At 46.3% G+C, this 22,440-nt stretch overlaps 2 protein-coding genes across 4 annotated transcripts; one reads left to right on the plus strand and one right to left on the minus strand.

Annotated features, from left to right (window-relative positions):
• Window positions 1–3,800: 3,800 nt before the first annotated feature.
• Window positions 3,801–7,770, plus strand: cmc1 (C-x(9)-C motif containing 1). Its single transcript, XM_079745374.1, has 4 exons — window positions 3,801–3,914; window positions 4,598–4,687; window positions 6,843–6,933; window positions 7,070–7,770. The coding sequence occupies exons 1-4, from the start codon at window positions 3,896–3,898 to the stop codon at window positions 7,188–7,190; spliced, it is 321 nt and encodes a 106-aa protein (XP_079601500.1). The 5' UTR covers window positions 3,801–3,895; the 3' UTR covers window positions 7,191–7,770.
• A 698-nt stretch (window positions 7,771–8,468) lies between these two features.
• azi2 (5-azacytidine induced 2) lies at window positions 8,469–21,885 on the minus strand. 3 transcript variants are annotated; one of them, XM_079745345.1, is made up of 9 exons: window positions 21,805–21,845; window positions 21,039–21,134; window positions 19,919–20,172; window positions 19,169–19,285; window positions 18,436–18,541; window positions 17,539–17,672; window positions 16,641–16,702; window positions 15,459–15,592; window positions 8,469–12,422 (listed from the first exon to the last, which is right to left on the minus strand). In XM_079745345.1, the coding sequence occupies exons 3-9, from the start codon at window positions 20,135–20,137 to the stop codon at window positions 11,869–11,871; spliced, it is 1,326 nt and encodes a 441-aa protein (XP_079601471.1). In that variant the 5' UTR covers window positions 20,138–20,172; window positions 21,039–21,134; window positions 21,805–21,845; the 3' UTR covers window positions 8,469–11,868. The 3 variants fall into 3 exon arrangements, with proteins under 3 accessions (XP_079601471.1, XP_079601472.1, XP_079601470.1); XM_079745346.1 differs by lacking the exon at window positions 21,039–21,134 and having other exon boundaries at window positions 18,442–18,541; window positions 21,805–21,885; XM_079745344.1 differs by lacking the exon at window positions 21,039–21,134 and having other exon boundaries at window positions 21,805–21,885.
• Window positions 21,886–22,440: the final 555 nt, after the last annotated feature.

Here is a 22,440-nt window from a genome sequence, read left to right on the forward strand (position 1 = left end):
GCAATCTCTACTGCAACCACAATTATTTGTACGATTCCTTATTTTCAGTACCTTCATGTCATCTATTGGTACTGTTCATCAATTTGCTGCCGTTGAGGGATGCACCTTTATAATGCACCTTTGTTCAAGCCGATGCCTTCACTTCGTTTTCAAAGCCGGGTCCACAAGCTGACTGCACTGCCTGCAGTACCATTCAGTCAACACCACCAGCATCGATCCATGAGGAAGAATCCTGCACCACACACTAACCCCAACCCCTATGCCCCCGCTCCCACATCCACACCCCCAGCCTCCAACCTCCGCCTCGAGCCAACCCCCACCCCCCTGCCCCCCCCCCCCCCCCCCCACCTTCACCCCAGACCCTCCACCCCACTCTTCCGGCTGATTTGTCCTAATGTAATTTTAATTAAAAATGGTGGTGTCAAAGGGCTCGGCCTGCCTGAGAAGCGGGTGCAGATTGCATCCCAGTGGCAGATCCCCTCACTTGGTTGAGAGGAAATGCATCCTGACACGAGGGCGAGGGTGGTGCCCACGCAACACGCCGCCAACAAGAGCCTCCGGCCCATCTTTAGCCCCCCCGTATCGGTTTGGTGTGGCTGCCACTATAAGGCAGGATGGTCGTTTAATTTTGTTTTGGAGCGGTATTGTATCGCTTGAATATCAATTTGGTAAAATTCGATAATTCAAAACAAATGTTATGTGTTTTTTCACAATTGTTCCGTAGTTTCAAATTTTAGGGGGAGACTAAAATGTTAACATACTGTTATTCATCATCAAACTTAGCACACAGTAACACACATATCAATTTATATTAATTTGAATTAGATCAATTGTTAAATCGAAGCATTCTTCACAGAGCATGTTGTAATTTATATTTGACTATTGTGTAAAACCCCCTTCAATTTGTACACATTTTGACCTATGATGATGTTTGTATTATTTACAGGATGGTGTAGTGAGTTTCAATAAGATCCAAAAACATAGGGAAGACGAAACGTTAGACACAAAGACCGAGGAAGCCTTTTCTCACTCCATAGGCTGTCAGTGGACGTCAAGCGGTGCCCCGATTCCCCCAGAGCAGCACGTGCTCGTGAACGCAGTCCCACTGAACGCTACAGACAAGCTGTCTGCGGTTGATATTTATAAAAGCAGCCTGTTAATTAACAAATACATCCTACATGCATGTATGCTGCGCATGCTGTGCAACACCACACGTCCTACACTCCTCCTCCAGTACATAAATAATACAAACACACAGTGTTTGTATTATTTATGTACAGATACCTAGCTAGGGTCTTGGCATGCACCTTTACTCTTTTCCATGTGCTTGACGTTCCATTGAGAACGATCCAACATGACAACATATCCATTTCACTTTATGCATTTTTATTTCGGTTCAGACACGCACTCACACGCCGACGGCGGAGCCAACCACGCAGGGCGACAGCCAGCTCGTCTGGAGCAGTCAGGATTCGGTGTCTTTCCCAGGGACGCCGCGATACTCAGCCAGGAGGAGCCGGGGATCGAACCATTAAGCGTCCGGTTCCAAGTCAACCCGCTCTACCTCCTTGGCTTAACCGACCCCCCAACACGACAAGCAGGCCCAGAGACGAGGCCTTATCGGCGGCGGTGGTGGTGGTGGTGGTGGTGGGAGGGGGAGGGTTAGGCCATTCCTTGGCCAAGATTTCCCCAGGCATAACCTGCGCTAGGGCCCTGAGCAGCAGGGGCCACCGGCAGAGGTCAGCCGGTGGGTTTGTAATCTCTCCCCCCAAGCTGTTGGGATTAACAGATCTCCGACGACCCCGAAGGGGCCCCCCGCGGCCAGGGGCTTAACCGCGATGAAACCTGCCCCTCCAAGCACCCCACCTGGCAGCCACCACACAGTGCCACCTCTTAGAGATCGGACGCTGGAAACACGGTGGGGGTGGGGGGTGGCGGTGATGGAGGCAGATGGACAGGTGAGAGGAAGGAATGGGAGAGGGGCAGGGGGCGGGGGACTGGATTGGCTCGTGGTTGGATGGGAGGATCGACATGGTGTCTTCAGGCTACCTGGACGCATAATCCATAACCATTGTGACATGTTTCTGTGCACACTGACGAGTTGCTTTTGGAATGAGGTATCTGACGAAGTAACTAATAATAGCAAATGGATTTGAATGTGTACGCAAAGCAAACAATGAGTTGGATTCAGTTCCAATTTTTCTATTCGTTTTTTGGTCATTTTCCATTTCCTGACATACAACATATGCAAACGATAAAATCTATAGTAATATTAGAATAGCATTCATATACAGTACACAAAATCAATATTGAGCGTTGAGAATATTTGTGACCGTTTATAAATCTCAAAAGGGGTATGTGTGTGTGTTTGTGTGTGTACATTTTTTATCTTTGTGTGTCCGACTATATGTGCGTCTGTGTGCTTATCTACATGTATAAGTGTGTATGTGTATGTATGTGTAGACGTGAAGGTGACTTGTGTGTGTGTGTGTGTGTGTGTGTGTTTCTGTGTCTGTACGTATATATTGATGTATGTGTATCTATAAAAGGTGTGCTAGTGTGTGTGCGAGTATATTTGTGTGTGAATGTGTGTGTGTGCGCATGTGCCATGTGTGTACACGTTTGTGTGTGTACAGAAGTGTAGGTGTGTACATGCGCATGCGTGTGCATACCTGCGTTTGTTAGTGTATACCTGTGTATACCTAAAGGTGGGTACATATGTATGTGCGTATAATCATATGTAATCCTGTGTGTTCGCACACACATGCGCGCGCACACACACACACACGCCCACACCGGCGGACAGTTGGGTGGCTGGTGGTGGGCCGGGCACTGAGGCGTGTGGTAAGAGGGTTTAACTTCGATGACCTCCCTTCTGCCAGGTTGAGAGGCGCCCGCTGCTGAGATGATATTGGAGCGGTGGGCGACGGGCCACTTCTCCTGATGCAGAGGCCAGCGTGCCAACCTGCTTCCCTTTATTAAAGTGTCCCGGTGCCAGCGGTGTGGAGGGGCCCCAGTGGTCCGACGCGGGCCGCGCCGGGGAACGCGGTCCGCGTTTGGGTCGTATTCACGCCCTCTCTATGGGAAGGCTGTAGAATAGAAGCAGCTGCTTGAATTGATGTTATGGTATCGTTAGTAGTATTATTTATATTGCGTTTGTAGACCTTTTTTAAAGGCATCCTGAGCTTTACATTGTGAGTGTGTGTGTGTGTGTGTGTGTGTGTGTGTGTGTGTGTGTGTGTGTGTGTGTTTGACTCACTACTACAGTTATACAATTTATGTTGAAAAGCAATAAAAAACAAGCCTACATTGTGGAAAGAAATAAGCACATATATATCATAATATGACTATTTTTAAAGAAAAATAGCAGTAAATAGCAAACTTATTTTGCGGAAAGATAAACAAATGATTACAATTATATCCAAAGCAATATATGAACAAGCTATAGGCCTGTAACATGCTAAATGAATGTAGCATGCATGGATGTAGCTTATCTTGAAATGTTGAAGAAGCTTGTCTTGCAACCTGGTGTAGTGAGCCTGACTGTGCAATGGTCTTTCGACATACAACCGTGTGGTTCAAATATGTTTTGTCTTCATAATCTTGCCTACAATCTTTTATATATATATATATATATATATATAAAAGATTGTAGGCAACATTTATCAACAAAAAATAAATTACATAGAGCATGAGCGACACAACAACCAGGTTACAAAAGGCTTTTTTACAGTCCGCCTCTCTCAGCGGTGAACCTGGGAGTTGTAGTTTCATTACCGTTCCTCTTCCGGTAGCGGAAGCGTTTCTCGTGTCCTGGAGGTCATTTTCGGTCGTCACACTGTTTTCTGTCATCTCCTGCTTTCAGACTACACCTGCAAACAGAAAACTATACTCAATGGAAGCCGTTCAAGCAGGTAATGTAATCGGATGTGTTAAGTAGCGCTTGCTATGTTTTCGCATAGACAGCGGGTTTAACACTGGCGGGTTGGATGATCCTCCACGGGAGGCAGGAGAACATAAACATTGAATAACCGATGCCTCACGTTACATATCCGACATGGCATGCACCATGGACACGACCTGTTCGATGTTGACAGAGATATCCTGACGATGATAGCCGATTAGAGAATATATACAGCGTCTTATCTGTCCCTTAACTTTATGATATATTCCCCATGAGGTGTGTGTGATTAGAAGGCAAGTTATTTAAGTAATGTTACCATATCCAATGGAGTTAGACTGGGCTTCGTCTTCCTGAGATGAGAATCTCTATAGCTGGTTTATGTTTTTTTAAGGCAGAGCGGATTGACTTGTAATCGGAAGGTCGCTAGTTCGATCCCCGGCTCCTCCTAGCTGAGTGTTGAGGTGTCCTTCAGCTAGACACCTCACCTTTACTGCCCCTGTCTGTCGCCTTGCATGGTTGACACCGCCGTCGGTGTGTGTATGTATGAACAGTCGTCTGCTGGACGCCCTACAACTAAATGAATGGGTTGATGAATGAGTTAACACCTCACCTGCTCCGTAGAATCACATTTGTGACACATTTTGTCATCATGAGGAGGAGGAGGCTGAGTGGTCCTCTGCTTTGTGTTTTCAGAGCCTAAACTAAGGCACGTGGAGACAGATGTTCTGATCCCCAAGATGATGAGGGAGAAGGCCAAGGAGCTCTGCAATGAGAAAGTCCAAGGTATGTATTCACATATTGTTTGAGGAGTTAACGTTATACGTTGAGAACGTCAATTTCATAATGTGCCTGAGGTTTTGGTGTGTATGTTGTGTATAGCAAAAATATGAATTTGTTTACCTGGCAAAATCGGCCATTTTAATTGGCTTTTCAAAATTAAAGTCCCACTAGGCACGTTATCGTACCGCACCACTAGGTCTGTGAATGTGTAACAATATTGAAATGAAGCCAAGTCATGCTTGTTACATGTATTTGATTGATTGGATTGCGTTAGAATCATGATAGTCTTGGTGCACAGTTTATTTATCTGTGGCTCGTTTTTATAGATTTAACAGAAACCTTAAGGTAATGGTAGGGCTCTTTTCTGAGTTATATTTACAACATTGGCAGTGATCCCGGACCCAGAAGTTTGACAACGCTATAGCCGAAATTTTAGATGATTCACCTCCACAGCCCATATCTCTCCTCTTTGTTTGTTAGATTCTGTCAGACAAAATCAGTTGATTTTCCCAATTAGAATCAAAAATAAATAAATATACATATCATCAAAATTGTAAAAATATTTCAGATGTACGATCAAATTTAGAATTTTAAACCCAGAACAAAACAGCACAAACCTGGCCTGTTACCTCTCCTTGCAGGTCCCTGAAATGTAGGCTAGAATAGGTAACCTGGATAAAACCTGACCTGTGACAGGCTGTCCCTCGTAGCGTGCAGAGCAGAACACCGTCAGGTGGGCTCCCCCCCCACTGCTGCCCAAACTGTCAGGCTGCTCCTTTATGTGCACATGGCAATACCTGAAGGCTCAGATGACACCCTACTGAAGCTGTCCTCTCATCCTGAAATATAACATCATAGTGTCTTTTATGGGCGATAAGAGTGAACTGATTAAATTAATTATCCACTAGTGTGTGTGTGTGTGTGTGTGTGTGTGTGTGTGTGTGTGTGTGTGTGTGTGTGTGTGTGTGTGTGTGTGTGTGTGTGTGTCCAGAGACGATAGTCCTGCCCGGTGCAGCTTCTAGCGGTGCCCTGAGACTTGAAGTGTTTGTTGATTAGATTAGTCTCACTGCTCTGCCTCTCCAAATGGGTTTTTGTTAATGTCCGCATCCTGACGATTTGTGTGTGCGTGTGTGCACACGTTCCTGTGTGTGTGCATTAACCACGGTGATAATAAAGGTAATTATTACGGCGGTTGGGTGGCGGTTTACACACGCTCCTTTGAGGGGTTCAGGGGGGGAGTTTGTTGACGGAGATTGGGGGGTAGTGGGTCATGGTTAATTCAAAGTCTTTCAGAGAAAGCTTGCTAAGAGGGTAACGACTGAAAGCATTCGACCCCAGGCTTGTGTCTACTGTTCCCTGCAACCTGCTTGGGTCAGGGACACCACGACCGCGCTTTGGGAATTAATAAACGTCATGTTAGAGGCGACCACTCTTACTTCCCTGAGGTATGTGATGTGGTGTAGGAAAGTAGTGCAGTTTGTTCTTGGCAAGGGTCAGAATGTGATTTAGCAGATTCTTCAGCTTGGAACAATCAAGGGATACGATCAACATTGGACTACAAAAATGAAGAGTGCGGCATTAGCAGTTTTTTTGGTATGTCGGCCGTATCTCGTAAATATAAAAAAAACAACATTATTTAAATATACCCACCATTCATCAGTATATATTTTAGTTTGGTTTGTGTCGTTCTGTAGTGTGGACCAGATGTCCAAGCAGGTGCTATGTACAGCATCGGACAGGAATTGTTCATGATCTGTTAGCCTTTTGCATTTGCAGAGCCGATGATGACCATAGTCAAACCGTTAGCAGTCTTGGTATGGCTGTCTCATAGTCAAACCGTTAGCAGTCTTGGTATGGCTGTCTCATAGTCAAACCGTTAGCAGTCTTGGTATGGCTGTCTCATAGTCAAACCGTTAGCAGTCTTGGTATGGCTGTCTCATAGTCAAACCGTTTGCAGTCTTGGTATGGCTGTCTCATAGTCAAACCGTTAGCAGTCTTGGTATGGCTGTCTCATAGTCAAACCGTTAGCAGTCTTGGTATGGCTGTCTCGTAGTCAAACCGTTAGCAGTCTTGGTATGGCTGTCTCATAGTCAAACCGTTAGCAGTCTTGGTATGGCTGTCTAAACCCCCCCCCCCCCCCCCCCCCCCTCCCCTACAGCCTTCAACGTCTGCTGCAAGGAGTCTGGCTTCCTGATGGTGCTCAAATGCAGGGAGCAGAACGCAGCCCTGAAGGAATGCCTGACGGTCTAGTGAGTGTTTTGCTAGCTTGTCTTAGGTGATACGTTTACATTGTGCAACGCCCACTCCAAGCCACCATCTTGGTGTTTTTGTTACCATTATAGAAAGAACAATGCATCCTTTTGAGTTTGTACCTTCTCCTGACAGCTACAGAGATCCAGTCTTCTATGAGAAGTGTAAGCAGGAGTACATCAAGGAGAAGCTGGAGTTCCAGAGGACGGGAATCGCCACCAAGAACAGGACGCAGAAGCTCCCGGCGAGCATGTAGGCCCGACGCGCTCCGGGGACGGGAAGGAACGGGGAGGAACGGGGACGTAACGGGGCGGGTCGGCTGAAGACCGGACGCGGCATCATGGCCTCATGGTGGAGGACACTGAGACCCTTCTGATCCGGAGCTCAGTGAGGGCGATGTGCCTCGTAAATGATGTGTTTCGCTGGCATTTGGAGTGTGAAGATTAAAAACAATGATTCTGATATCTTTGATTCCTATGAAGGGGTTCAGCTGTGCTGCTCCCTTGCGCCTCCATCTTTGGTAAAGATCTTGCACCACCCACACATAGATGGATACATCAGTATGTCCCATGTTGGTTGAAGATCTTTATGCCTGTAAAGGGTTTAAGGCATTAAGTTGATGAGTTCACATGTGTAGGGTAACCCATCTATGTGTGCATCTATTATATTGATTCAGCTTTTGCTTTCAAGTGCAAAAATGTCGCAACATTTTTTCTTTGCTTGTACTTGCATTGCTGCACTATTGTTAAATAAAATGACAGCATATTGATACCTGCAGTCAAGTTAATATTACAGAAATGTTCACCCACTCTTCATTAAATTGTATTTTTTTTATACATTGTTTACCATCTTTTTTTCATACAAAATCAGTTCACCTTTGAATTAAACAAAGACTGGTAACGTGGATTGCGGTTTGCTTGGTAATTATGGAACCGTGGTTAGTTAACTCATAAAACTATCTTAAATTCACATTACCAGCTACGTTCATCAGGGTGAACTGTCAAAGTTGAATTTACCATCTTCCCACCTCAAGAAAATCAAAATAGCCTGTTTTTTTACCCAAGTGCAAATTCTCAAATATGAATGCAAACATATGGATATTTTGTCATTATGCACAAGGTGATTTTTTTTTCCTCCTTAAAATGCCCTATGTGGGGCCATTCTGATACCTATGGTTATGACATGTTTTGATTCATATTCATATTATTCATACAAAACCCCAGAATAATGGCAAATTCATGTGCCGATACTGATGCCTCTGTAATCATATAGGCGCTGGGCTCATTTCATCTCCCGTTGATAAGCTTATTTTTAGATGTGCGTGTGACAGTTTCCCTGATTCCTGACGGGTCGACAGTCAATCAATAATAGACTGAAACCACATAATAAAAGAGCATGCAGGTGGCTCAGAAAGAGCGTATTTGTGACAATTTTTTTCTAATATATGTTTAATGTAACAGAAAGCCGTTGAATCAGATATGATTAAACCATCCCAGGAATTAATTTCAAAGCTAAAAAAGGGACACAGTCACACTCATTCATTCCTTCTTTTAGTTTGCCATATTTACAAACAGTCTGAGTGCAATAATTCTAAAATATAATCCATGTCTACTGTACATTGCATTTTGGTTTGCAAATCGTTCACAGAAGTATGAAACTGCCGCAGCTGTAAAAGAAAAAAAATTGTTTTAAAAATCAAGGAATCATTGACCGTGTGACAAACCAGAGTTGAGGACCTAAGGAGAAGCAGACGATAATCTCTTTTCACAACCACAGACATGTGTGCTCCGCGCTCCCACCACGTGTCAAAGCCATGGCTCACATTACTTTACAGGTTAAATATTCACCAGGCATCCCCACGCCCACCACATCCCCCACCCCCAAAAAGGCAGACGACTCTTAAACACATTGAAAATCTGGAGGGTGGTTGGGCTGGTGGTTAAGTTAGGCTAAATCAATTTGTCTGGAGGAGTACATAAATCTGGCCTTGCGGATGAAAATAAACATAAAAAATACTTTTAAAAGCCTGTCATATACATTGATATAGTTTACTGCGATACGTTTTTGTGGTGTGTTCCCCTATATACTGGCTGAAACCTTGTCCTTCTATACTACCCATGAAGGCTTCACATGGTATTCACACTTGATGGGCTGTTTTTTGTTCGTTCAGTGTACATACAATTGTGTCCGATGATTGTTTTGCTTATTACAAGCGCTTTCCAGATTCTTTCAAAACACGGTTTTACTTGATGAACTTTCGTAATTACACAACAGCAAAAAGGTTTGTGGGAGCACTGAGAAAGAAAAATAAAAGAAATGCGGTAACAATCCAGTGCAGCAAGACAACCCTTCAATACACTCAAGAAGTAAGTTCAACCGTTTTTTTTTTACTTTTCGGTTACGATCACAAAATATGTAAGGTTTTCTACCACGACACAACTTTTAAGATACCCAGGCCTTGCATCTCAACGTCCCTGTTACAATTTCACTCAAAAGAAGAAGAGAGAAATAAAACCACAGTGCACGTGACGGTGTCCCACATCAGTGCTGAGAGTTACGTAAAATGTGTGGCATGAAATTCAGGAGGCTTGAAATGTTGAATTGTGTGAAAGTGTAAACAGTTGAGCCATAGTTGGAGTTCTTTTACATTTTTGTCGTTTTTTTTGGTACCAGTGAGGTTGAAGTTGAAATTCATCCAGTTTTTTGATGAATTTGACCACCTGGGCGATTATTATCTAATAATTATAAATAAATTACAAAAAAAAGCTTCTGTTAAAACAAACATGTCAATTATAGTATAGTCCCCTAAAAAAAAAAGAAGTTTTTCTTTTGCCTGAACATGCCTTTGTCATTTTTTTGACTTGATCCAGCTAGTGAAAAGAAAAGTGTGTGGAACTATTAAAAAAAGATTAAAATAAATAAATAAATTCTTCCTTACACTTTGGAATGAAGCTCTTCCCTTAGAAAGGTTTACTGTATGTCAGCCACCACGGTACGGAAACAAAACACCCTTCACATGGGCATCCAACAACCACGGGAGGCCACGCCCCCTTTTCTACTTTACAACGGTCCAATATAAACAGACTTACATTGGAGAGAGAGAGTACAGAGTCTATAGTTAAAAAAACAAGTTCTAGCTCTAATATAAGATCCTTCGCTGGATGGAGAGGCGTTTAGAGCCCTGTCGAGATTTATTATGTGAGTGGATGTGGCCAGGCGAGGAGATGGCCCCGCACAGAGCTTCACACGCACAGAAGAGGCACCCATACACACACACAGAGCTGCACACGCACACTAGAGGCCCCCATACACACACACAGAGCTGCACACGCACACTAGAGGCCCACATACACACACACACAGAGCTGCACACGCACACTAGAGGCCCCCATACACACACACAGAGCTGCACACGCACACTAGAGGCCCACATACACACACACACAGAGCTGCACACGCACACTAGAGGCACCCATACACACACACACACACAGCTGCACACGCACAGAAGAGGCACCCATACACTCACACACAGCTGCACACCCACACAAGGCACCCATACACACACACACACGCACACGAGAGGCACCCATACACACACAGCTGCACACGCACACTAGAGGCACCCACACACACACACACAGCTGCACACGCACACTAGAGGCACCCATACACACACACACACAGCTGCACACGCACACGAAAGGCACCCATACACACACACAGAGCTGCACACGCACACTAGAGGCCCACATACACACACACACAGAGCTGCACACTCACACTAGAGGCCCACATACACACACACACAGAGCTGCACACGCACACTAGAGGCCCCCATACACACACACAGAGCTGCACACGCACACTAGAGGCCCACATACACACACACAGAGCTGCACACGCACACTAGAGGCACCCATACACACACACAGAGCTGCACACGCACACTAGAGGCACCCATACACACACACAGAACTGCACACGCACACTAGAGGCACCCATACACACACACAGAGCTGCACACGCACAAAAGAGGCACCCATACACACACACAGAGCTGCACACGCACACTAGAGGCCCCCATACACACACACACAGAGCTGCACACGCACACTAGAGGCCCACATACACACACACACAGAGCTGCACACGCGCACTAGAGGCCCCCATACACACACACAGAGCTGCACACGCACACTAGAGGCCCCCATACACACACACAGAGCTGCACACGCACACTAGAGGCACCCATACACACACACAGAGCTGCACACACACACTAGAGGCACCCATACAACCACACAGAGCTGCACACGCACACTAGAGGCCCACATACACACACACAGAGCTGCACACGCACACTAGAGGCCCCCATACACACACACAGAGCTGCAAACGCACACGAGAGGCACCCATACACACACAGACACAGACAGACACACAGCTGCACATGCACACTAGAGGCACCCATACACGCACGCACGCACACACACACACACTAGATGCACCCTTACTTTCGGACTCAAACACACAAACACAAAACACACACACACACACACACACACACACACACACAAGAGGCTACCATACTTATGTTCACACAACATAAAATGCACGCGCAGACCTAACACCCAGTTTCTTCGTTCTTTTTATCTGTCAGAAGTCAGACGTGTTCTCCGGCAACCGACGTGGTGTGAAAAGACCGATCACAAAGGGGGAGCCATGTTCAAAGGGCGGCGACTCAATACAGCCACCCCCCCCCCAATCCGGCAACGTGGATCCAGTTCAATCCAGTTTGGTCAGGAGGACTGTTCTTATCGTAAGGCAGTGAGGTGAGGTGGTAGCTATGCGGCAGGGCCGAAGGATCCCTCGGTTCGCTCGTCCTCTCCTTCGCCCCACCCATCTGTCCCTCGGGGGGGGGGGGGGGGCGCTCAGTAGGGCTTGGCCCACTCTGCGTTGGGGGGGCTCCGCGGGGTGCAGCTCCCTATGGAGGAGGAGGAGGAGGAGCTGGAGGTGGCGGACGCGGCGGCGGCGGCGGCGGCGGCGGCAGAGTGCCCCTCCCAGAACAGGGCGTCGCTGGGTTTGGGGGGGCTGGGGAAGGAGCGGGAGCTGTCGTCCAGGGAGGCCTGGTTGAGGGGCGGGGGGGGCAGCAGCACGGCGCTGGGGTCCCCACTCTCCGGGGGGGCCTCGCAGCCGGGGGGGCCGACGACGCCCCCGTCGGCGGCGGCGGCGGCGGCGCTGGGGTGTCCGGGCCACGGCCCGTTGTACCAGCAGTCCTCGCGGAGCCCGTCCAGCAACGGGGGGCCCGACGGGGCCCCGAGGGCCGGGGTGGTGCTGGAGCCGGAGGAGGCGGTGGCAGGGGCGGGGTGAGGCACGGACACCCGCAGCAGGGGGGGCGGCTGGCGGCGGCAGCAGCGGCGGCGGTGGTGGTTGTTGTTGTTCTTCTCCACGTCGTCCAGGCACTGGATGGGGAGCGCGGGGGCACCTGTGGACCGAGCAGCCCGGGGTTAGAGGGGGCCAGGGGGACCGCAGAACGCGTTAAAGGGGGACTCGTGACACCCCCAGGTGGGAGCGGGACCAGCCGTCGCAACCGTTTGGAGAGGCGGCCTCTTCTGACATCACAGGGGGGCGTGTCCCCCTAGATGTATGACGGACAGACGAACGTTTGTGGCGGTCCACCGGGGTAGGCTGGGTGGACACGCGGTGCGATTTCACAAGAGGCCGATTTTCCAAACGGCTAACCACACTCACACCTGGGGGTACAACGTGTCACCTTTAACAATCTAGGTAGGACAGGTCCCGCAGGAAGGTGGAGGTAGTGCGGGTATGCAGGCACCCAAAGGGCATGCAGTTGCAGTGTGACGGCTTTAAGAGGAACCCTGAACCACCCATCCCTGAGGAACACCGAGGGCTGAGTTCACAGGAGGAGGAGGAAAGGAAAGGGAAACCAATGGAAACCAATGGAAACCAATGGAAACCAATTCAACCGGAGAACAACATGCCAGCCGTATTTGTTTTGACCAGAGCTGAGGAGCGGAACGGCCCTATCACCATCGTGGCTTGACACACCAACCCACTGGCATGTACCTTTATGGATAGTGTGCTGGGAATGACCCTGAAACGAAAGAGAATATGAGGGAGGATACGGTTTTAATGGGGGTTGAATTGGGGGATTTTGAGGCTATTTAGCAATAATACAACAACAACAGTAACGACAACTTTAGCACTTGAATATGTGTTTTGGATGAAGAAATTAAAAGGGGACTCCAAGTTTGGCTCTGTGTTAGCTTTCTATGACTTGTGAAAACGGGATGAGAGAGTGAGACTAGACCTTTCAAAACAGTTTTTTCACAGATCTGCATGCAGTAGAACTAGAGAAGTCACCCATGACACTCAAATTGAAATACAAAATGTTGATTATGAAAAACATGTAAATCCATATGGGAATTGATGGGATTTGGGAATTAGATAAGATATCATCAAATGAATGAACAAAATGACAAGAGAAAAGAACATAGTATTGCTATAGTATTAATGTACCAGTGAAGCAACCATTACACAAAAGCCGCCTTTTTGAAAGCAACATACTCTAATCTCCATACATAAGACATATAACATGATTACGTATAAGCATGTAAACAAAATAATTAAAGGTCCAGGAGTGTAGATTACTATCATGGATGAGAGAGGACTTTGTGTGAGAATCACAAATAGGCTGTTACCTTGGCCATGTCCCACAACACGTACAGTATCCATGGCTAGGACAAAGTTGCCTTATTGTGATTGGTTAAACTGATTTATTTGCAGGCTTTTCAGCTCCATGATTTGGATTAATTGTATTGATTTGGGAAAAATATTGCCGCAAACAAAAGTGTTCCACGTAAAAGAACCTTCACCTGTAAGATGAACTTTAAAATCCTTCACTTTCTACAATTCTTTCATGTTAAACTTTACACCGTGTTTAACACAGTTTAACATTCAATTCTTTCACTTTTTACTCTTTACTGTGTTTAACAGTGTAGGCTAATCGCTCAGAGAAGACCCCCCGCCCACACACACACACACACACACACACACATACACACACACACACACACACACACACACACACACACACACACACAATCCTCCTAGCCTATAGGACATATTTGCAGAAGCCTCAGCCACAGAAACCCGACTACACAAAATGCCCCCACGTGAGCCTCCCCAAAATGACACAAACCCCTGATCAAAAGCAATCAGAATGCAAAGGCGACGTCCCCGGCCCCTGTTCCCATATCAAGCGTATCCTTACACGTGCATATACAAATCACATACAAATAGCCTAATCACACACACTCCGCTGCCTCGCTACCAAATCATCTTGAGGGGATAATGAAGTTTAAATGAGAGTTTCTTCCTTACACATTCTCCCCCCGACACACACACACACACACACACACGCACACACACACCACGAGAGGGTCCCTAGGGGCAAGGATTTGAATACAAAGTGATTTCAAAAGGAAGAACATAGGAAGAATAAAGATGCAGACTACCATGGTAATAATAAATTAGTATATATATATATATATATATATATATATATATATTCTTCTTCTTCTGTTCCCCCTCAATCCACTGTGCCCTCTCTCAAACACACACACACACACACACACACACAAACACAAACACACACGCCTATTTTCCTAGGTCTGCCTCTCATCTACATTACAGGATTACCCAATTATTGAATAGAATAAAGAATAAGAATGTTATTTTTTTATCTCCTTTCGTGAAAAGGCTTATCCCTACTTTGCCGGGACTATCTCAGTCAATTGATGGGGGTTTGCACTTCCTTAATTTTCCCCCAATGCAAGCTTCTCGAAACGCAGATTATAAGAAAGTATTGTACAGCCAAGGCTTTCAATCATACCCAGAAAGAGAAGTATTCTAAGATAAGCCCTCACGTACAAGCAATTAGCGCGCCTTCCCTTTAAGAAAAGCAGCGTTGATTCTGAAAGTGTGGACACCTGTGGTGGGGGTGGGGGGGGCATTATGCTACGAGGCTGTATATGAGAACAGCATATGTATATGCTGAACCTCAAACGTTTGGGGTCCACCACTATAATCGCGCAGCCAGCCAAAGGGTTTCCTGTGGCCTTTGCATGACTGAGGAGGTGTCAGAGTCTCATAATGAATTGCAAGTATGTATATGAGCAATTTCTATACACAAAGGCATACGCAGAAACATATTGGCATCGACCGCAATGTCACAGGATATCACACCTTCTACCACCCATCCATCTCTGAGGTTAGAGGGTGTAGGGAATAAGGCAGCAGACAGAAGGTGGTACCATGTTCAAAAGGTTTTTTATGTACAATAACATAATTTTTTGCGGAAGTAAACGTAGCAGTGTGTGTGTGTGTGTGTGTGTGTGTGTGTGTGTGTGTCTGAGTCTGTCTGTCTGTCTGTGCGTGTGCGTCTGTGTGTCGCCGTGCGTGTTCACTGGAGCGGTGCATGCTGGGACACGGGGCTCACCTGCTCGGTTTTCGTTGAGCAGCGGTCGGAGATGCCTGACCAGCCGGGATTGGTGCTTGAGTTCTGCGTGGAGGCGGGAGATCTCGCCGCACAGCACCTGGTACATCTGCTGCATGCCCCTCTCCCTGGAGACACTAACGGGGTAGTGGGTTGTGTTTAGCTTAGTGAGTGCTGCTCTGTGTATGTGGTGGACAGGAACGCTGTAAACTAGTCTATTTACATTTACGTTTACATTTAGGGCATTTTTACAGACTTTTTTATCCAAAGCGACTTACAATAAGTAAATTTGTCACGTTTGTCATTATTTGTCGTTTGATTATAGTGGGAGATACTTTGGACTAGCTGTGACGGTAAAACCATCTTCCTTTGCTGGTTCTAACTTTATTGGAGGGTAAATATTTGCACTGAAATGTTAAGTGTTTAAATTGGTCGATCTAAAACACCAATGATGTTCTGTGTATCGTTGACTTTGAATTTGTTAAGGCACCGAAGATGAGTCCACAACATAACGTTAAAGAACATCCTATTCTTTCAAATTAATAGCGCAACATTTCAGGGCAGTTTGATAAAAAGAGAAGATAAAAATATATTAAATAAAAAGCAACTAAAAACACAGAAACTGCAAATATCACAATACGTTACAATATCAAAAGTTTTGGTTTGCTCACAGTGACACATTTAAACAACACCTTAAACCTATCTTTGGTAATGATGCTGAATCTCACTCACATCGTGTCTCAACTTCATATATTGAGATGAGAGAAACGTATGTGTTAAAAAATGTGTTGTGTGCTGCTCAACAAAAAGGAGCACAGGCAGACATACCTAAAAAAGGTAAACTGTTATATCATAGCCAGATATTTACATTGCGTGTCAAGTTATGATAGAAAAATGAATATGTAATGTAATGAAAATGTAAACTGGACCATCTTGATCACCTCCTTACAGCCCATATTGTTATTGTTATTGGTGCCTAGTCATATGTTTCTAATGCATCTTAGTTACAATTAAGGTTGGCCAAAGTGAAAACAGATCTGCATCACCCCCTGGTGGTTAAAGAGAAAGCGTCCACCTCAAGGCCTGAGTGGAAGGGGAGCCACAAGGTGTCATTGACGCACACGTTTCCCTAAAGCCAAACTGTGACACCTCGGTGGGTCATCATTAATACTACTAGCCAAGCACCTTATGTTGTACGCCATGCTGGAGTCCTGATCGGAGTCCGGTCCGTTGAGGCCATGGGGTTCCTGAGTCAGGGGAACAACGAATCGTTCAACACAGAGGAAAATCGAAAGCCAAAAAACGGTGGAGTGAATTCAACAGCACGGTTCCAGGACACACGGGTAATAGGGTATGGGAGAGGGACAATCTCTGAGCAATCATAAGACGGGCTAGGAGTCTAGACAGAGGGCAGGATTTGGGTCAGTCTTTGTCAGCGTTATTAAGAGAGAGAAAGGGAGAGGTAAAAAACCAGCCACCTACTGGAATATTATCAATTCATTCATTTATATAATGACTCAAGACTCACTTGTTCAGAGTTTATCTAGACTCTGCATAGCCTCCCCTTACCCCTGCCCCCCGACACCCCTCTTACACACGTATTGCATGTTGTACGTCCTGGCACTTAATGTACGCACTTATTGTATGTCGTACTTCATTGCACTTAAAAATAGTACTTAGCATTGTGTAGCGTCTTATCCTAGCGATCTTTGCTGTATATGGGGAATGGGTTAGCCTAACAATTGTTAGTGCATGGCACTTGGTTCTATGAACATCCTTACTGTATCGACAGTGATATATTATTTCTTTCTTCTGACAAATGTACTTATTGTAAGTCTAAAAGCGTCTGCACAATGCCCTAACTGTAAATGCAAATATAAATATAATATTGCATGAAACACAACGCATACATTGTGTCTGTTAACACGACAAAATACTAGGGTTCTTTTCCATGGAAATTAATGTGACGTTTTCTTTTTGCAATGCTGATTCCAAGCTTTCACAACTTTCCCGCCTTTACCGCCCCACCGTTCCAATGCCCTGATCTGATTGGCTCCCAGTGGGCCGTGGGGGGGGGCCTCACCCCGTAGCGCTCCAGCAGCTTGCCGTTCTCCAGCGTCACCCTCTCCAGCTCCAGCTGCAGCTTGTGGATCTGCAGCTCGCTGTTGGCCCCCTCCACCTGCCAGTAGTCCTGGGGGCTGGTCAGGCTCTTCATCACTGGAGACCAAAGGGGGTTAGCACACACACACACACACACACACACACACACACACACAGGCACACAAGAGCGCGCACGCACACACGCACAGACACGCGCACACACACACAAATCATTACAGCTCTGTGATGGTTTTGTTAGACGAGCTTTGCAGTGAAGTTACTTATTTGGGTATTATGAATATGCAGAACTGTTTTTCTTCGAAATATACAGAAAGTTTTTTTTTTACGCAAATGAGGAACGAAAAGAGTATGTGATCAAATATTTTTAAATGTACAATGTTAAACGTCAAAGGGCACATGGTGAGCTAGCGTTGATAAGGTAATGTTTTCACCACTTCAGATCATGCAAAACATTTCTTTGTCCTTTTCAGACCACACCAGATAACAGTGTGACAGACCCCAACGTGCCCTGGGTATGGAATACTCCATGTGCCCCCTAGTGTATAAACCAAGGACTTGCAGAGAGTTGCACATAACCCCAATGGTTTAAATATGGATAAGGTATACATTAACGAAAGATAACATTAACAAATGTGGAATAAACTTTTAGTTTTCTGCCTGTTTGTTCATTATTATAGGCCTAACTCACTATACAATGTATCCATCCTGTCCTTCCTCTCTATTGATTGACGTTTTAAGTGGTGCTCAGCAGCTCCTGCTTTTGTTTTTGCCAAACGCTAGTTATTATTGTCCATTTTATTGCATGCTTTTGAGAGTGATGATAAGCTCCCATGGATCACGGTAGACGTAGGCGCTGTACCTGTACCTTGGCTGGTCTCCATCTCTGTCCTCAGCTGGAGCAGCTCCATCTCTCTGGCCTGGAGCTGCTCGTTCAGCTGCCGCTCGCTCTCACTCCGCTCCTTTTTCTGATGGGGGAGAGAGAGAGGGCGAGAGAGAGAGAGAGAGAGAGAGAGAGAGAGAGAGGGCGAGAGAGAGAGAGAGAGATGGAGTGAGGGAGCGATGTAGCGAGAGAGAGAGAGAGAGAGAGAGAGAGAGAGAGCGAGAGAGATGGAGTGAGGGAGCGATGGAGCGAGAGAGAGAGAGAGAGCAAGATAGAGTGAGGGAGCGAGATAGAGCGAGAGAGAAAGAGAGAGAGCGAGAGAGAGAGAGACAGAGAGAGAGATAGAGATAGAGTGAGGGAGCGAGATAGAGAGAGTGAGAGAGAGAGAGAGAGAGTGAGGGAGCAAGATAGAGAGAGAGAGAGAGAGATAGAGTGAGGGAGCGAGATAGAGAGAGAGAACGAGAGAGCCAGAGGGATGGAGCAAGAGAGGGAGAGAGAGAGATCGAGATAGAGAGGGAGAGTGAATGAGAGACAGACCATGAGAGAGCGAAAGCGACAAAAACAGAGAGAGCGAAACAGAGAGAGCAAGAGAGGGAGGAAATGAAAGTGGGAGGAAATGAAAGTCGGTACATTGATTAGATAAAGATTTGCACATCATGGTCACACTGTGGGGGACGGGTGTGATGTCAAGGCACAAAGCACCGGTCTGTACCACTTTGTTGAGCTCCAGCTGCAGGTCCTCCTTCTCGATGTAGATGCCTCGGTAGGCACTGAAGGCCTTGTTCACGTACTGGGGGCCCTCTGTTGGGGGGGCGTCCGGCCTGAAGAGCTGAACGCATGGTCATATCAGGACATGCAGACCGGATGAGACAGTGAATAATCAACCCAATGGTGTTGAGTCGTACTCATTTTCTGTGTTTGGTGGGTTTTTTATGACATTTATGATTACGGGCGGGTGGGAAGAAAATTAAAATTGAAATGTGTTCTTCCAGTTTGTCCATTTTAACCGCAAAGACTCTCGACTCACTTGTTTAGAGTTCACCTCGACTCTGCATAGCTTCCCCCTTACCCCACATTGCATGTTGTACGTCCTTGCACTTAATATTAGTGCTTAGCATTGTGTAGCGTCTTATCCTAGATATCTTTGTTGTATAGGGGGAATGGGTTGACCTCAAGATTGTTAGTGCTCGGCACTTGGTTCTATGAACATCCTTACTGTACCGAGAGCCATATATTGTTGCCATACAATGCCCAAACTGTAAATGTAAATGTAAATACAACATTGCACCAAACACAACGCATACATTTACTAGGGTTGTCCATGGAAATTAAAGTGACCTTTTTGTGAGGTTTCATGGCTTAAATGTAAACGACACCCTCACTCCCGCCGCCACCACCGCCACCACCGACACCACCACCGCCACCACCACCACCACCACCACCGTCTCCCCGGTACCCATACCTTATCCTCCAGCTGCTTCACCCTCTTCCTCAGCAGCGTGTTCTCCCTCTCCGTATCCCTCAGGCGCTTCTTGATGTCCTCGTAGGCCGTCACCAGGGCGAAGTGCGACGCCACCGACTCGTCGCCGGCGCACACCGACACGGGGCTCTCGCCGGCCACGCCGTACGCCGTCTCGTGCTTGAGGATGCAGATGTCATCGTCTACTGTCAGGGGCTCCATGCCTGCACAGGCCCGCGCGGCAGCAGAGGGCAGGGCTGAGAGGCACAGGGGGGAAGGGGAAGCGTTAGCTAGGGGGCTTGACAATGATTCAGTCTTGCAGATTGTCATCTCTGAACGGTGATGTGTCGTCATCGTGAAATGAAGAGGGGGACTTATCGTCATATCCTGTTGTCACAAGTGAGGTTTAAAACGTCAATGACGAAGAAGACTTGTTTGAGTCTGATATTATAATTTTTTTAAAGTGCATATTCCTTAATGTAATGACTCTCAATTAGATTGCTAAGAATGGTGTTTTGATTCATAATGTGTAAAATTCCCCATAAGTATTATGATAATAAATGTAACCGCACCACCCATTCCTAGTTTTATCTTTGAACTATAAATTAAACTTAACATACTGCAACAACTGTTAATTAGATAAAGCCTTGAGGTCTATAATCAAATGTTGTAGTTATAGCGCAAGGCAAAATGGCAGCTCTAACTTTGACAGGAGTTCATCAAATAGGCAAATGGGATATTTATAGCACAGCGTTATTAATACGAATGTATTATGGCACCATAATTAGTAATTCTACACAATTTCAACCGTCTACATGTCTATAATTATCCCATATTCTAAATCATATTACATAAATCCAATGACATTGAACTATGTGGTAATATAGCATATACAACACATGTATAACATGTATCTGTTTAACAATGTGGTACACCGTTGACACCTCATATCTTATTACCTCACGGTCACGTCACATCTACTGATTCTAAAGGACGCATGTCCACTGAGCAGGCACGAGCCTTCCTAAAAACATCACATGTGCACCATTATATTCAATGGTTTCCCGTTAGTCGGTTGACATCGAATTTGCACATGAGGAACCACAAGAAGCGTTAATATTACATGATGCTCCACAGTGACTTTGGCTTGCCGGTGCGGGTCACAGGGTGCACCTGACTGGTGATGTCAGCAGGCGATGATGCAGCAAACGACGAGCAACTTTTAAAGGACGTACTTTATAAATAAAACACCCCGTTACCGATGGAGTGAACAACAAAGGGAGGTGTTTCGACCGATTCTAACACCTGACGCGTCAATGACAGTCCGATCCCTTACAGCTGATCTGTGAACGTCGCCGACCACGAAGGGGCTGCAAAACGAAACTAACATAGAAACGATACCCGACAACACACAGCACTCGGATGACTGTATCCTAAAACAAGGAATTAATAACACAATCCACCAGGGTTACAATCAAGGGAACGCTGGGGAATGATCAAAATAGGAAAACCAGACAACGTCCAGGGCAGGGAAACCTTGTAAACAACGAAGGTTTCTCTTGTTATTTACGAAGCTAACACAGGACACAGTTAACAACTCTGTTGACAGCCCTCACACCAACACACAAAACAAACACTCATCCTAACACAGCAAAGACAACACACGATACACCCTAGACATGTCGATTATGTGAGGCAGCCGATCACCGTGATCGATCTGTTGTGATCACATCTATCCTAGACCGTCGGCTAATGCTCACCACTGGCAGTGTTGCCAGATTGGGCCATATTTCCCGCCCAATCTGGCAACACTGGCCAGTGGCCGTCTGGTGAGGCTAGGGCTAAGCTACTACCGCCGATGCCGCGGGTCGCCGTCGTCCACTACTCACCGTCTCGGATAACGGTCGAGGGTGTGTCGCGTCGTCGTCGATGTGTGTGTTGTCGTGCATGGGAATAAATGTTTTCACCGTCGGAGGGGGGGGCGGGGGGGGGGGGGGAAGTGGCGATCCGTCTCTGGGTTGAAAAACAAAGGAAGCCAGACGACACTTCCACCACCGTGTCAGAGCTGACAGGTGAGGGGAAAACATAAACTTCCGGGGGGAGCCCGAGTTTGAGTGCCTTCAAAATAAAAGCACGGAGTAGGAGATGTGTCGTGTGTGTGTGTGCGGGGCGCTCTTTCACACGGGTTGGATGTTCCTTAAAAGATGAGATGTGTCGTGTATGTTTGTGTGGCGCTCTTTAAAAAACGGTTGAATGTTACTTAAAAAAACACAAAGAATGAAACATTTGAGGTAATTTATGCAAAAGTATAAATCCTATAAAAAACCTAGTTTACAACATGGCCTGACTTGATGTCAAGAGATCAGTTGGTACAGATGGCAAGGTGGCGGTGCTGGTGGTCGCGTGGCACTTGTAGGCCTACTGGTGGTCGCGTGGTGCTTCTACACGGGACGGTCTGAACATTTTTAGTCTAGGAAAAACATTAATGGTCGTTTGACGATGAATGTTGGAAACACAACCACACA

Source organism: Pollachius pollachius (genome assembly GCF_949987615.1).
Source record: "Pollachius pollachius genome assembly, chromosome: 1".
Lineage (NCBI taxonomy): Eukaryota > Metazoa > Chordata > Actinopteri > Gadiformes > Gadidae > Pollachius > Pollachius pollachius.

Coding starts and splice junctions, on each gene's coding strand:
- cmc1 (XM_079745374.1), top strand. Junction 4,688..6,842: donor CTGCAATGAGAAAGTCCAAG/GTATGTATTCAC, acceptor CCTCCCCTACAG/CCTTCAACGTCTGCTGCAAG. Junction 6,934..7,069: donor AAGGAATGCCTGACGGTCTA/GTGAGTGTTTTG, acceptor TTCTCCTGACAG/CTACAGAGATCCAGTCTTCT.
- azi2 (XM_079745344.1), bottom strand. CDS start 20,137: ATGGAGCCCCTGACAGTAGACGATGACATCTGCATCCTCAAGCACGAG. Junction 17,673..18,435: donor GGAGACCAGCCAAGGTACAG/GTACAGCGCCTA, acceptor TTTGGTCTCCAG/TGATGAAGAGCCTGACCAGC. Junction 12,423..15,458: donor GCTCAACGAAAACCGAGCAG/GTGAGCCCCGTG, acceptor CTCGGTCCACAG/GTGCCCCCGCGCTCCCCATC.